This window comes from Citrus clementina, unplaced genomic scaffold (genome assembly GCF_000493195.1).
Source record: "Citrus clementina cultivar Clemenules unplaced genomic scaffold, Citrus_clementina_v1.0 scaffold_9, whole genome shotgun sequence".
NCBI lineage: Eukaryota > Viridiplantae > Streptophyta > Magnoliopsida > Sapindales > Rutaceae > Citrus > Citrus x clementina.
This window is the reverse complement of record NW_006261964.1, coordinates 21,988,273-22,004,632: the sequence shown is the minus strand read 5'-3', so window position 1 is coordinate 22,004,632 and position 16,360 is coordinate 21,988,273. Positions and strand designations below refer to the sequence as shown.

The window sequence follows — 16,360 nt, the reverse complement described above, 5'->3', positions numbered from 1 at the left end:
CGATTTGTGTTGGATCCGGATAGATTATGATCGGATATCGCTTTTACCGTTGTCTTTTGCGGTCGCCGTTGGCTGATGATTCAAGAGTGAAAAACTGCTTTTGGTTTGGCGATATGGGAGAAACAATGTTGGTTTTGTTCTATAAAGAAGGGTAATTTGGGAAGAAAGACTTGTGTTTGGCTAATGTTGATAGAAAAAAGTTGAGAGGGTTAATTGCGAAAATAATAAAATATTAATGGTTATTTTCGTAAATTTCCCCTGTTTCAATAACTTATTTATTTTCCTGAGTGTTCTTATGGGTACTGCACTAAAATGATTAACCTAAGTTTCTAGCTTAGCTTTTGTAATAAGTTGTACTTTGACTATTTTAACGAGTAATGATAAGATGAAAATGTAGTAAAGTTATAATGCCCTTTTTTGTAACTAGTCATAGTGGCTTAAGTCTTCATAAAGTTGTGATACTATGGTGTTGTTTGTTTTTTAGTTTGAAATCTGATATAACTTTTTTCAGATATCTATTTATTTTACGTTATGTTTTTTAACTTATCACTTATTGTCAGATAATTTTATCTGAATAGAAAAAGTAAAAAAAGTTCACTTTTATCTGAAGTCTAAATGAAAAATTTTAATTTCAAATCTCAAAAATACCCTTAATAATTCATGTATTTCCAATATTATCTATAAACCTAATATTTTTGTATTATTCTTGATTTTTTTTAATTGCTTTAAATTTTTATTCACATGATAACATTAATTAAACTGAAATATTAAACAAATCAAATTATGTCCATTGTGATGAATCAAAACTAAAACAACAGTGTTGACTTTATAATAAAATTTGATGTTATAATTACATCTTTTATTACAAAATTAAATTAAGATCAACAATGATAGTATTTTTTATTTAATGCTACCAAACTAACCAACCTATGAAAATTATAAATTGTGAAAAACAAATATATGCACCACTTAAAATGATATTTATGTCAAACTACTATTTTTTAAGTTTTTCTCTTCAAGTGTCAAAAAAGAGAAAACAAATATGTCATTCAGATATTTTTATTTAGACATATTCAGACTTCAGCAAAATTCAGACCTATTCAGATTTCTTATAAAAAAAACAAACGCAACTTATATTTGCTAAGTGCATACAATGTGAACTACCTTATTTGATTTGAACATAAAATTAAACTTCAATACTGCAACTCTTATCTAATTGATAACATGAATATTTTAAGCATTATTAGAAAATTAAGTGAAATTACAATAATTTGGTTATAATAATTTCAATTAATAGTAGCAAAACTGAAGTTGAATTGAAACTATAATACACCAACAAGCAAACCAACCCAGAACAAGTGTGAAGCTAATCCATTAAATTCCATTCCAGCATTAAATAATTGAAGTCGTATCATACATGGCTACATTCGAAAAGCCATCACAAAGCATGAAGTAACTAAATATAAACAGGTTCCTACAAATTCATGGATAGTTTGCAGGTGTTAACCAAGCAAGTTTATCTTTGGTTGCACAATAGTATCATGTACGAAAAAAATAAATAACAAAATGCTCAAACCTATAATTAGTCATCTCCATCATTCTGCTCATAATAAGATGTTGTATCATCTGATCCCTTTAAAAAATGGTCAATCTATGCTTCACTGTTATTTTATTTCATTTACATTTGCACTTGATCTGCTTCACATGCTGGATGCTATAACTTTAATGGTTTCATTCTTGAGTAACATGTCTTGTTGTCATGAATAAAACAAACAATCTCATATTAAAATTATAAAGATGGATGCTGATTGCTAAAACCATTAAGAGAATTATGAATCAAACTCACCATTGTCATGGACACTAGATTGAGATAATGCAATGCAAGTAGTCTTTTGAGTTGCAGGCTGATCAGAACTAGATCTGCCTTAATTATTCATAGCATGTGGCACACACTACATCAAAAGTAATTCAATTAATTCAACTTAACTACTTAATGAAATAGAAATGATAGCTAACCTGTTTGCCAGAGACTGTTGCCCTTTTGCATGTCCTCTTGTTATGACCCCAGTGATCACACTTTGAGCATTTGATACTTGATCTGCTCTTGAATGTTGCTGGTTCATCAGCTGCTTTCCTCCTCTTTGTCTGTGGCCTGCCAACAGACTTGATCACAATAGGTGGTTGCAAATTATTATTTGGAACCAATAGCCACTTATTCTCATCGGGCAAAAGGAAGTATTGATACTTGTAAGTGTTGACAAAAGCTTGATTTTTTAGATAAGTATGGATATAATCCTCAATGTTCAGCCTCTTTACATCAATAGAACATACACTCTGCTTGCAAGGTAGGCCAGATATATGCCATTCCCCACAATCACAAGTCTTTTTACCTAAATCTACCATGAACAATTTAGAAAAATGTTCCATCACTTCAAACATGTTTTCATGACCAAATATCACTGTCAAACATCTTGTTTCAATTTGTGCTTCCACAATCTTCCTCCTGCTAAGAGATAGTAGATGTTCATTCCACTTTGTTGCAGCCTCATTCCTTTTATGAATAAGTTTCATAACCTTTCTCTTTATCTCTTCAAGCATTCTAACACTAGGCATGCCTCTGAAACTATTGATCCAATTGTTGAAGGATTCAGTCATGTTGTTAGTCACATGATTGCACTTGTTGTAGTTAGGAAAAGTATATTTAGCCCAGTATGCAGTTGGAATGTTCATAAGCCACTAGTGACCAGCATCACTAATTTTCTTCAATTTCTCAATGTTTTCGTTGAATTCTGAGTAGTTTGGACTCATACATGCTCTCCAGAATACTTTCTTCAACAATGTGCGAAGAAACTTTTTCTTAAAATTGGCATAAATATGCCTACAACAGTATCTCTTGATTGCATTTGGAAATACCCTATCAATTGCATTGAGCACTCTTTTCTGCCGATCATTCATGAAACATAGGCCTTCTCCTCCATAATAGCCAATCCGATCATACAACCTCCATGAAAAACACCCAAGAGTGAGTGTTTTCACTCTACTAAGCATAAGCCTAGTGGGTATATCCCATAGTTAGCGTCAATGCCCACTGCCGTTAGTAAAACTCCTTTATATGGCCCTTCAAATGGCAGCCATCGACCCCTATAAATTGTATGCACCCTTTTAAAAAAAAAAACCCTCTTACTTGCATCAAACATAATGAAAAATCTTTTGAATATTGGGTGAATTGCATCTCCATTAAATTCCCTCTCAATAGCTATTGTCGATCTAGGGTTATACTTTAATAGAGCCAGTTGGTATCTACTCATTTTGCTGTAACTCTTCTTGCGATCTTGGCCAAGCATATCAAGTACTTTATGTTTTGCTCTGTATAACCTAAGGATAGCGAAATCTAGGTTCGAGTCTGGGTCCAAGTTTGGTCGTTCTAGTTCTAGACCTGGATACTAAAATGTTGTTCCGGATCCAAATTTAAACTCAAATTTATTGCCTCCGAGTCCGGTACAAGTTCAACTAAAAAAAATTCAGGTTTTCGAATTACGAGTTTTAAACCCGAATCACTTAATCAACTCAAGAAACCAATTACAAATACAAATCCCAAATTCTAAAAGATCAAACACAAATACATATTCTAATTTCAATGATTCGAAGCAATGAAACATTCACAAATACAAATCCATAACATAGATCTATAATTCAAACTGATGATTCATAGATTCAATATTTATGAATTTTAAAGATCTGTATCCAGCGAAGCAACGAATGGAGGCCGATGAAGATGATGATGAACATAGTGCCACAGCCGTGATTACTTACAATCGCGAAGGCAGACAAACGTCGACCAAAACCGATGAAATAGATAGACAAGCGACAGGCGGTGATGATGATGAACATGAAACACAGTGAAGGTGGCGAAGGGATGACGAGTGACGACAGTGATTTGATGAAAAGAAGAGTTGAAGAGAGAGTAAAAGAATACTTTGCTTTGGCTAGGACAACTGTGAAAGTGTGAAGATGACGAAGATTAGATGAAAGAGAAAGAGTTGAAGAGGGAGGAAAAGAATGGCTTTGGTTTGGTGGCTGCGACTATAGAAGTGTGAATTATGGCTGATTTTTCTTTCCTATTTATAATATAAAAATAATTAAAAATAATACTAAGATAAATATATTCGGGTTCGGATTTTGGATTTTTGGGTTTACCCAAACTCGGAACCGGACTCGCATATATGCGGGTTGATAAAATTAATTTTGAATACTGGATTTATTTTATTCTGGTGCGGGTTGAACCCAATTCGGAATATCCGGGTTTGTCTGGGTCCGGGTTAAATTGTCATCCCTAGTATAACCTATGAACACTACACTCAATTACATACTTCTTTAAGAGATCAACTGCTATTATTTTGACACTAACTTCAAGAGTTGACTTGAAGACATGGAGACAAGTGGCTGCAATCTAGGTTGAAGTAGCTTTTTTATTGTCATCATCAATCCCACTACACATATGAACATCACATAGAGTCTTGATTTGGAATGACTTGCTGTTCCAATTTGGTCTAGCATGGATTCTCCATGTACATCCTAGTTTAGCACATTTAGTTGTCACTAAGGCCTTTTTGTTCTTAAGTCTATGCAACTTGAACCCATTTCTAGTAGCATATACGCTCAACACCTTCCTAAACTCATAAACATCCATAAATAACTGACCAGGCCTTAGAACAATGTTATCTCCATCTGGTGTGAACTCAAATCCACCTGAGTTAGTGTCGTACCTCACACAAACAGCAACTTCATCATCAGAAGAATCAGATTAATCACCAGTGTCATCACCTGACTGGTAATCATCAAGACCGTGGTCACTCTCTTCACCATCTAATATTGTATTTTCATCATTAATCGCATTAGGCAAACCATCAACATCTTCGAGTTCAATAGTAGGATGCTCTATTTTATCACTTGAAGTTGATTTAGAAATAAAATCTGACTCAATTGAAATCTCACCACTTTTTTTAGAATTCTGAAAGCCGAGCTAAACCGCAATGTCATCTTTGAGTACAAAACCACCACCAAGGCTGACTTGTGTCATAGTATGCTTATTATTGTTAATTTCTTCAACATCATCCAATTTATTCTAATTAATCTCAGGATCAGCATTGAGATTGACAGAGAACTGATCTTTAGGAGTTATCAAGTCTTGTGGTTGTTCTTTGCTTGTGTTTTGTCCATTTAAAGATGTTACTATATGTTCACGCCCTATAAAAGATGTCACTTTGAATCTTGCCCATTTATAACCTTTATCCTTCAGTTCTTTGAAAGCCTGCTGCATGTCACTGTCACTCAACAAGTCCCTGCCATCAGATGTCCAAGGCAATAGCAGCTGAGCTCTAAAGCCAGTAGCATGTCTAATGGGCTTACCCCAACAAATGTCCCTAATGTTAGCCTAAAGCTTGGCCGGTGAATAATGGTTAGGAATAACATAACCAATCTAAGTTACTTTGCTATTAATTACTGCTTCAACATTATAATACATAACATTGCAATGCCATAAAACAACATAAATAAATTCTACATATATTAAAGAAAAAGCTAAAATGTATTAAATACTAAATGCAAACAATATGTGACTATAATACCAATGTGCAAATCAGCCCAAAACAAGTGAGTTACAGTACAACATTAAATAATGTTAAGGGGTGTTTAGTATTGTTTCTCAAAGTTAGTTCTCTGTTTTCCATAAACAACAGTGAAAAAAATAATTTCCAAAACAAATATTTTATAAATGACTAAGTGCAAACGGATACGTTTTTTTTCTCATCTTTCTAATTAAAAGTTGAAAATGTCTTCAACAATTTCTGGACTTGTACTGTTGTTTGATAACATAAGCTATGATAAAAGTATTACTATTTTAAAGAAAACAAATTTATTATTGTGTTGGAGCAGTAACACTTTGAACATCAAAATGGTCTAATTACACTAACTATCTAGCTATGATAGTATTTTTTATATGTTACTGACTCGCTAGTTCACTAGCGTTTTGCTCTATAATGCAATGATAGAATGTCAATCAATTGATTATAACCAATTCCACTCTTGTTTGGAGTATAGATACCTTCCTAAATAGTTAAAAGAAACTAAAAGCTACTTTGATAGATTCTTTATAAGTTTTGACTAGTAAAATTGTAGTAACTTTCAAAGCATTTTTCCCTAAATTCCACACAATCATTTTCTAATGGATCAATGATATAACATTCCCACATTAGCTTTTACAAATGTTTGTATTCATATGTGAATTCAAATTTTAACAATACTTCTAAAATTGAAATTTCAATTTGTTAGGTCAAATCTTACCTTAATACCAGGAATATGCTCCAAAAATGAGGAGGTACAAACAAAAATAAGAGATATATTAACTTATGATCACTAAAAAAACTGCCTAATAATAATTCAATTAAACATTAATCCATCATTATGCTATATTGTTAAACTCATCACTTAAAAAAATTCGTCATGTGCATCACATGTTTGAATTTCAAATGCAGACATAAGTTGAAACCATTTGCTTGCACCTACTCGACATAAGCTAAAACCTTATCGTTCTGAATTTTATACTCTATAGTTCCACAAATTTCATCAAAACAAGAAATCAAGCACCCACTCGACATTTTTGACTTACAGTAGTATCAAAACACTCTAAATTTGCCCAAACAAATTGTAAGAAACTAACATGTTATTGGCTTCAACATAGCGATTTCAACTAATGGATACTGCTTTATGAACAAGGAAGATTTTTTAGCCTTCGATCAAAGAGCTCTTAGTCGTGCTTCATGAAAGAGAAAAGTCCACTTTGAAATTCAAGACAGAAAGATCTTTTTTAAGCTTTGAATTGTTTTGCAAATTTTGCTTTATAAATTAAGACATAATTTTTCAAAATGATTTGACAACTCACTGGTTCATGTCAACCAAAATGTGTAAAACTTTTGCTTGTCAAATTAGATTACCAAAGTGCTCATAACTGACTAACAGAGAACCAACGTTTGCATTTCGTAGGGGGTTTTCACTAATAAACAGATCTTCGCCATCTAAGTATAAAAAGCCCAAAACTCAAGGGAGGAAAGTAAAAATTACCCATATTTTTTATTTTTTGGTTTGGCCGGGTTGACCCGGTTTTGAATCGAAGCTGTTGGGTTAGGATCGGATCATTAAGGTTCGATTTAAAATTCTATCTTTATTCACTTTTGACATTTTCTATTTGTTGTTATCAGGTTTTTCTCGGAGCCTAGACCCTATGCAAAGCTCTAGGCCTTGCTATATTTTTTAAAAGGTGCAATACTGCAACGCAATAACTGAAATACAAGTATGCAACTCAAGAGGGGGGGTGAATTGGGATATTAAAAATTATTCAATTTTAAAACAAAACTCAATGCAAATCTAAAACGGATTTAAAGCAATAACAAATAAATCAATCAAGCACAATAAAAAGATTAAGGGAAGAGAAAACAAACACAATGATTTTTACGTGGTTCGGCAATCCCCGCCTATGTCCATGCCTCCAAGCTCACCGGGCTTGAGGATTTCACTAAGCAAGCCTCCAAGGCTTCAAATGCTTACAATTGACTTCCAAGGTGTCAATGGACCTTCACAACAAGAGATTATCCCCAATCTCTTAACCCAAGTGTATCCCAACACTTACAATCTTTTAACTTGATTTTACAAAAAGGATTACAAATGAATTTCTCTCACACAATGTGTTTGATCACAAATGAAAGCTCAATGTGTGAATGAATGAGATGAATACAAGGATTTAAAGCTCAATGAAAGTTGTATTCTCAATATTTTGCTCAATGATGATCGTTGGAAATCTTCTTGTTTGAATTGGATTGAGCTTATTTATAGTTGGAGCAGAAAACTAGCCGTTATTGACTTTCTGCATACTGTCGGATCGCCGTTATCTAGATGTCGGATCGCCGTTTAGGTCCAGAGGCTAATCTTCAGTTCTGTTAAATATCGGCGAGCCGTTTATCAAAATTGTCGGATCGCCGTTTAGGTCCAGAGGCTAATCTTCAATTCTGTTAGATGTCGGTGAGCCATTATCAATATGTCGTATCGCCGTTTTCTACAGTAACTGCTGCAGTGACATATTTTCTAAAATTATAGTTTGACCCCAAAACTTTATAAAACTATATTACGGCCCAAAACGTTATGAAACTTTGCAAATAGGTCTAATTTCAGAATTTCTATGTAATGATTTGTTAATCCCAAAAATTTTTGAAATTATGATGTAGCCCAAAATGCTATGACACTTTTCAAATAAGTTCTTCTCCAAAATTTCAAGCAATATTTGTTGATTTCAAAGTTTTCAAAATTCTTTCAATTAAACCATAAACTTGAAAGAACAAATAATTTCATAAAATCATTTTTCCATTAAATATAAAACCTTTAAAATGTGAAAATAATGATTTATTTAAAAAGAAAATAATTTGAGCTTAAAAGATTAATTATTATTAATCTTGTTTGTTATCATCAAAATCAACATTATGAAAACATATGTTAACAATCTCCCCCTTTTTGATGATGACAAATATTTCATGTATTTAAAGAATGATTCCACAAATTTCTCCCTCTTCTTGTTTGTTATCATCAAAATCAATATTATGGAAACATATATGTTAACAATAACATGATCGTTAGTGCGGCCCATATCGGAATTGAAGGTGTAGGTGCTAAGCACTATTCTTATTCACCAAGGACAAAGAGGAGGTGGGAAGCGTCAATGTCTTCGTTGAAGTCATAAAAAGTGATAGGAAGCAATTTTACATAATTTTATTCAGAATTAGGAAAAGGTAAAAAACAAATGGGTTAATTGAACTGAACCGACGATTCGGTTAATTTAAAAAATTGTTGGTTTACATAAAAAAATTAGAAATCGGGAAAAATTACAAAATATAAAAGAATTAGTTAAAAAAATTGAATTGATTTGAAACTGAATAAAAAATTGAATCAATTCAATCGATTCCATTCGATTTATGTAAGAATATCAAAATTCTCTATGAGTTTGGGACCTCATAAGGCCACATCCCAAAATGAGGTGAATTTTAAATTATTTTTGGGGAATAAGGTGGAGAATTGAAGAAAAATAATTCCAAATTTTTGATGGGATAAAGTTTTTTTTGTACTTCCTACCGCAACCCACCACAATCCCCATTATATGTAAATATTTTTTTAATTTTTAGTTAATAATTTTATTTTATCAATTACAATATTGGTTAATATATTTTCTTTTATTTTTACATGATATAAATAGAGTATAACTAAAAGAAAAACCTAAAATATTATTGTTATACAACCGTTAACATTGTTATATTTTCTTTTCTCTCTTAAGTTGTTGTTCTCTTCAAACAAATCAAACCTCATTCTTCAAAAATTTTGAGCAAAGTTTGGTAAGTTAGAAATATTCTACTATTGACTAATAGTTTAATTGTAGCTTGATCTTGACATACAAAAGTATATGCAAACATTTTGCAGTTTAGATACCATTTTAAGATATTGTTTCAAACTTTTGGATTTTTTTCAATAATTTAAATACTTTATAATATAGTGATGATTTTATTTTAAGTCTCTAACTTTTAATTTAATGAAATTATGTATGCGGTACTATCAATAAGTAAACAGGGAATGGGGTGAGAATAGAGAAATTATTCCCCACACGAGAATTATCCATCTTCACCCTACTAAATTTATTAAGAGAATGATGGCGATATTTTTAATAGAATGAAGAGAACCCCACACCATTGTCATTCCAAAATTTATATAGTGGACATAAATCAATTGATTTAGATCGATTTAGATCTAAATCAACCCCGTACCCACTCCTATTTAAAAATTTTAACCTTTAAAGATATTACTACAAAAACACTAATTTTTCTTCCTAAAACAAATGAAATTAAAGAACACTAATTGAAAAATAATACCATTTCTAATTTTTACCTCAGTTATTTAGGGAGGTGATTTTGATCATATAGACAGCTGACATGGCATGAGCAAATGAACAAAACATGAGGATAAGACGCGCCAAAAGAGAGAGAGCGAGAATCCAGTACGTGGACTCGCACGCACGTCTCAACTCTCAAACTCAATCAAACAAACAACGGAGCTTGCTAGGGTACATTATCTGTTAGGTACACACCCAATGGTGGAAGGACACACGTGCACAGGAGAGAGAAATTGCTTACCAAATGCACCCTTTGTGAAGCTGGCTAAGGTGCAGCTGTTAGGTATAGCGTCTGTACCTTAGCCATCTCCAAGGTACACAGACCAAATAATTAACAATCAGACATGACGCTTCCCTTTTGGAAAGCCCGCGATTTTATCTTTGTTTCTGCTTTCAGCTATAATTTGTAGCTCAAAAAAAAAAGAAAAGTAAAATGGCTGCGGAGCCTTTATTTGTAGGAGGAACTGGAACTACTAGTTCAGCTTCATGGCAAGCTTGTACAAGTAAGAACAGAAGCAAGTCACAAGCTCAGCTTCTTTGCTTCACAATCGGAGCTTCTCATTCCACTGACAAGAAAAACAAGGTCTACAAACAACTGGGTTCGTCTCTTTTTGCTGAAACTGCATTAATGTCCCTTTCATGTGTGTGTGTGTGTGTGTGTACATATATATATTCTGTTCTCTTCCTTCAAATGGTTTCCACCCGGTTAAAATTTAATTGCTTAATGTTAAAATTTTGGGTATCTGGGTATCTTTGATATTGAAGTGCTGTGGTTTATTACCTTGCTGCTGTTGAATAAAATCACTAATTGTCAAGTACAGCAAGTGCTGAACTTACTTAAGGTTTGCTAATTGTTGCTTTTGGAATATGTTAAGTAGCTGTGCCTTAAGCTTTTTCAGACAAGGAGAAGTGTTGTTACAGTGTTAATTGTAATGCTTACTGTCTAACAAATTTAACTTAATCCAGTTATTTTGTCGTAGAAAAGGTTGTGACCACTGGCTTTGAATTGCTCGCCCGTTCCATTTACATGTGGAAACTTTTATTAGTGATTTGATATTGAGCATGATGGCCATTTTTTTTTTTTGGTTTACAATGCATTAGGTGAACAACTTGGGACCTTTTTCACTTGAATTTTGGCCTAAAACATTTGGCAGAAATTCCAACCATCTTTCTTCTTTAATCCAATGGTGTAGATTGACATCACTGATGTCACTAAATTAGAATCTGTAATTTAGCTTCTAACGAAATTGGTACCATTACTAGTGAATTAGTCACTTTGCAATATCTTTGTGTTGTTGTACATCTTGGTTTCGATTTGAAATAAAAATTGGACCTGTTTAGGCTTGTTTTCGTTGAAAAAGAAGATTGAAGATGCAGTTCTTCGTGCTGAGAGTTTAGCAACAACAGCACTAGAACTCGAGGAAGCAACAAGAATTAAGCAGGAAGCGATGGTCCGTAACTATAACCTTTGGGATGACCCAACTAAATCCAATGAAGTTCTTGTCAAGCTAGCTGACAGTCTCAAAGTAGTTAATGCTCTCAAAGATCTACGATATAAGGTAATGTGTTGCTTATACTGGATTTATTGGATTTCTATGTGTGAATTCTTATTTCACTATAGTAACAGATCCACATAGATGAACCTTGTATGCCTATAATTTGACGGTAGCCATTGTTCTGATTCAGTGTACTTTCCTTGGCCTCTTGATACAAACCATACATGACCTTTAGATGTCTACAAATTAAATGTAAAACATACTCATCTTGACCAAACTCCAGTTTATTTGTTTTGATGTATGCTCATAAATCTTTAACCTCAATAAGCTTTTTGGACAATCTCAGAACTTTGTCCCTAGACAATGTTATTCTTTCTAAAGTAAAATTAACGATTGGAGCTTGTTTGCTTTTTTCTGCAGGCTGAGGAAGCAAAGTTGATATCACAGTTGGCTGAGATGGAAGCTATCGATTATGGGCTTTTCAAGCGAGCATACCGTGCATCTTTAGATGTGAGCAAGCTATTGGATCAGTATGAGATGTCCAAGCTTCTTCGTGGGCCAAATGACGTGGAAGGAGCATCTGTAACTATTAAAGCTGGATCAAATGGCATCTGTCCTGAGGTTTGGTCTTCATGTTTTGCTCTTAATTTTAAGTTTGATTGAAATAGTAAATCTTGGAAAATGAAAAATGAATGCAGCTTCAATATCCAGGTCACAAGTTGCCTTTTCTTTCAAATTAGAAGAGAAAAAATGTGTAAACAAAAGAGTTGCCTCTCTGGAGGACTTGTTATAAATGGCAGTGCACATGGGTAAACAATGCGTATGTTAATGTTTCATTCTTGTTGGTCCTTGGACAACAAGCTTTTTCAGTTGATAGTAATAAACCTTCCTAAAAATTTCATCCAACTAGTGGTGTGAAAAAATTTTGTGTTGCTATCAGGTTCGCAGATGCTTATGTCCAAGTAAACCATAGATGCATATATTGCTGATTGTTATAGCTGAGCCGTTGTGGATGCTGGGTTCCTACTCATGATGGGAACTGTTAAGATTTATCATCGGTTCTTTTTCCTCTGAATTCCGCATTTTTAATTTGGTCTGTGAGATGTTGCTCCAAATTATATGTTTCTTTAATTTCAACGTAGGCTCATAGCTTGTTGATTTTCTTGTTTTCAAGAATTTACATTAGCCTTACTGTTACAGTTGTCCTTATCTCTAGTTTGCTCCTATTAAAATAAGTCTAAAATTACAGAGGGAGTCAATCTTATCATGCATTGTTGTTCACTTAAATGGTTGCAACTCATTGTTGGCTCTTTTATCGAATATTATTAGATAACCTTAACAAGTTTCAGTATTCAACTACTGAATCATGCTTCCTCCTTTTCTTTATCTTTTACCCCAACTTACCAATTCTGAGAAGAAATCTTCATCTTTGTAAGCCTCACCTCTTGTATAATTTTGCGCATTGATTGAATTGTATATATGGATATCCAAGTTATTTAAGGTGTTAATTCATTCAATGAGCATGGTAGTCCTGCATGGTTTATATGAAGTTCTATTGGGTTGAGTTGCAATATGATCTGTGTATATGAAACAATGGAATGTGGTACCATCTCTTACTCAAAGTACTAATGTTTTCAAATTTAGATATGGGCAGAACAACTTCTCAACATGTATGTTAGATGGGCTGACAAGGAAGGATATAGAGGAAGGGTAGTTGATAAGTGTTGCTGCAAGAATGGTGGTGTCAAGTCCGCAACTATTGAATTCGAATTTGAGTATGCTTTTGGCTATCTTTCAGGAGAGACAGGTGCTCACTGCCTCATTAATTTTCCGAATGGTTCTTTTCCTCATGAGGTAAAAACTACTGTTTCCATTCTGGCTAAAGTTCGAGGTTATCCACATTTCTCTTCCCCTGGAACCAAAGCATCCACCATAACATTCTTGATTACTTTCTATGAATTCGTTTTTGTTCTATAGCTTCTAATATCAATTTTATTTCAATTCACCTTTTTAGGTGAGTGTTTTACGAATGTTATGCTCATTATGCAACGGTTAGCCTTTTTGTTAATTAAATTTGATCTTGCAGGCTACGTTAGCATGTGTAGATGTTGTTCCTCTCTTCTTGGAAACATCTCCTGACCTGCAAATTAGTGATGAGGATTTGCTTTTCTCATCCCCTTCCTTGCCAGGAGAAAGGCAGAGTATTGCTAAACCTGCAGCTTGCATTCAGCATATCCCTACTGGCATTGCAGTTCAGTCCTCAGGTGCTTGATGATTTTCTAGGTTTCATTACCGATATATTATTGGGTTTTCGTCCTATCAGTATTTTTATTTCTTTTAGAAAGCTTGTCATCTAATCCAGTAACATGCCTCTGATCAGGAAAACAGACAATCTTCCTCTGATCCTGATATTTAGAAAAATGTTTCCACGTACACATCCTTAGAGTATTTAGCAATTTCAAGGACGAGCAGCAACACATGAGGGATAGGATATGATAAATGGCACTTCTGCCACTCCTAGGTTCACAATGTTACTTCTTTCGACGGTTTTATGAGTGTTAAGGAACTTGTATGAATGGGATATCAAACTGCATGGAGAGTGAGGTGGGGGGAGGTGGAGTAGCTCCTGCATTTTCGGTTCCATTCTTTGTTTCTGTGCTTATCTGGAGGTTGAAATGGAATTTTTTTTTTATGAGTTTCAGTTATGCTACTTTCCCTCACCCTGGAGTTTTTAGTGCACAGAATGATAAGTTGGAATGACACATCATTTGACTGGCTATTGACAAATAATGCACCGAAGAAGTTTCTTTTAATTCACCTAAGGAAGCCTATCAAAATACTTCTGTTGCTCTCTTGTTTTTTCCATTGTCCTCAAAATTAAAGGAAATGTTTGGCATTCTTTGTGTTTCATTGAAGGAAATGTTTGCATATAGCAATCCTAGTTTGCCTAGAGTCATTGATAAAATGGTTACTGTACTGCACACTGTGAATAATTGATTCACTTCCTAACTATATTCTCTTCTCTTTTCACTAGCAGAGGAAATAACTTTTAATCTTGTATCTATGGCATTTCCTCCCTGGTTTCTGTTACTTCAAAGAAGAAGAAAAGTGATATTTTCATCTGCAGGTGAGAGGAACCACTTTGCAAATAAGATGAAGGCCCTTAATCGATTGAAAGCCAAACTTCTTGTGATTGCGGGAGAGCAAGGAGTTTCCAATGTAAGTTGCATAAAGAGAGAAGCCATCGTCAATATATGGCAAAAAGAGACGCGAAGGTATGTCTCTCACCCATACAAGCTAGTACAAGATGTAAAAACTGGCATCCAACTGCCTGACTTCAATTCTGTTTTGGATGGAAACATTAAACCTTTTATTGAAGCTCATATCAATAGTAGACGGTCGAGTGATACAGACTAAGTCTTCACTATTGCCTACTTGTCGCTGTACCATGGAATTGTGATGCTTTTGTTATTGTCGTTATTTTTTTATTATTTTGAAATTTCACAGGAAATCAACAGTTATATATGCGAACACAACCACCCTTCAAGATTGTGAAATAGCTGATGATGTGAAAAATAGAAATTTATGAGTTCACCTAGTATACAAATCTATTTGGTGGAAGTTGGGTCTAAATTCATACATTAAATGTCCCATATTCAACCTAATGTGTGGTTAAACAATTTTCTTAAGTGATGGTGACACTTTGAGAGAAAATGGACCATGAGAACTCCAAAGCAATCAATCCTATTAGGGTAATGGCTGAAGTTGATTTGTGGCAATGAAGCAAATTACAAGTCTCTTGCATTATTCTTTTGTTAATGACAAACATTAACAATTTGTTCTTGCCTGGTGGGTAACACAAAGCATGATTTATGTGGTTCATAAAACAATTATTCTTGAGTCATGCTCAAAAAGGCCATTCAACAAAAAGAGATATTAATTTTTTAATTTTGTATTTGCTTTTTTATTTTTGTAACAAGTGATATTGGTTGATGCTTGAGAACAATTTTTTGAACATGAGATTTCATAACGAGTGAAAGAGGTAAATGAAACGAAAAGTTCTGTTATTACAACAGGCAAAACATCTATTCCTATTAAAGTATAAAAAAACAGAATATTAAATTTAAAAAATAGATAGAAAATATATTTTCTGGACTCCTAAGATTAGCATGAGACAAAATCAATTCCTTTGAACTCTTTATTACAAGCAACAAACCAACGGGGTCTTTGCTAAAGAAAACAATCATATTGTTCCCTCATTAAGTTTGACTTTGTTACTACAATAAATAAATAAAATAAAAAACAAACAATTAACAAGAAACACAAAACCCATTAAACCATAAAATGATGATCACGTGCAAAATTTTTGTCTGGACGTAAACAAAGAGACGCCCGGTCGCAGGTTACTCAAAAATCTATGGAAAAATACTTCATTGTGATGTAATTACCAATTGGGGTCTCTATACTTATCAAGTGATATTATTGTATTTTTTTTTACTTTTTCTTTTATAAAATAAGATTCTATATAATATATAGGGATGTCAAAATTCTCTACAGGTTTGAGGGCCCCATGGAGCCCCACCCTAAATGGAAAAAAAATTTAAATAATTTTTGGGGAATGGACTGGGGAATGGAAGAAAAATAATCCCCAAATTATTAACGGGGTGGGGTTTGGTTTTGCACTCTCCACTCCACCCCCACCCCAATCCTCATTATAAATAAATATATTTTTAATTTTTATTTAATAATTTTTATTTTATCAACTATAATGTCAATTAATATTTTTTTTAATTTTTATGTAATATAAATAGGATATGAATAAAAGAAAATCCTATAATATTTTTCAACTCTAAAATCTTGTTATGTTTTCTTTTCTCTTTTA

General features: G+C 33.4%; 1 protein-coding gene across 1 annotated transcript; it reads left to right on the top strand.

Moving 5' to 3' along the window:
- The first annotated feature begins 10,202 nt into the window (after positions 1–10,202).
- On the top strand, positions 10,203–15,038 carry LOC18033576 (peptide chain release factor PrfB3, chloroplastic). The gene is made up of 6 exons (XM_006421153.2): positions 10,203–10,581; positions 11,324–11,541; positions 11,899–12,099; positions 13,123–13,332; positions 13,565–13,742; positions 14,606–15,038. Exons 1-6 carry the CDS (start codon positions 10,416–10,418, stop codon positions 14,893–14,895), a joined length of 1,263 nt encoding a protein of 420 aa, XP_006421216.1. The 5' UTR covers positions 10,203–10,415; the 3' UTR covers positions 14,896–15,038.
- The last annotated feature ends 1,322 nt before the right edge of the window (positions 15,039–16,360 follow it).

Excerpts from the sequence above, each read along its gene's own strand:
- LOC18033576 (XM_006421153.2), top strand. The coding sequence starts at position 10,416 with ATGGCTGCGGAGCCTTTATTTGTAGGAGGAACTGGAACTACTAGTTCA. Across the intron at positions 10,582-11,323 it reads CAAGGTCTACAAACAACTGG|GCTTGTTTTCGTTGAAAAAG; the intron begins GTTCGTCTCTTT and ends GGACCTGTTTAG. Across the intron at positions 13,333-13,564 it reads ATGGTTCTTTTCCTCATGAG|GCTACGTTAGCATGTGTAGA; the intron begins GTAAAAACTACT and ends TTGATCTTGCAG.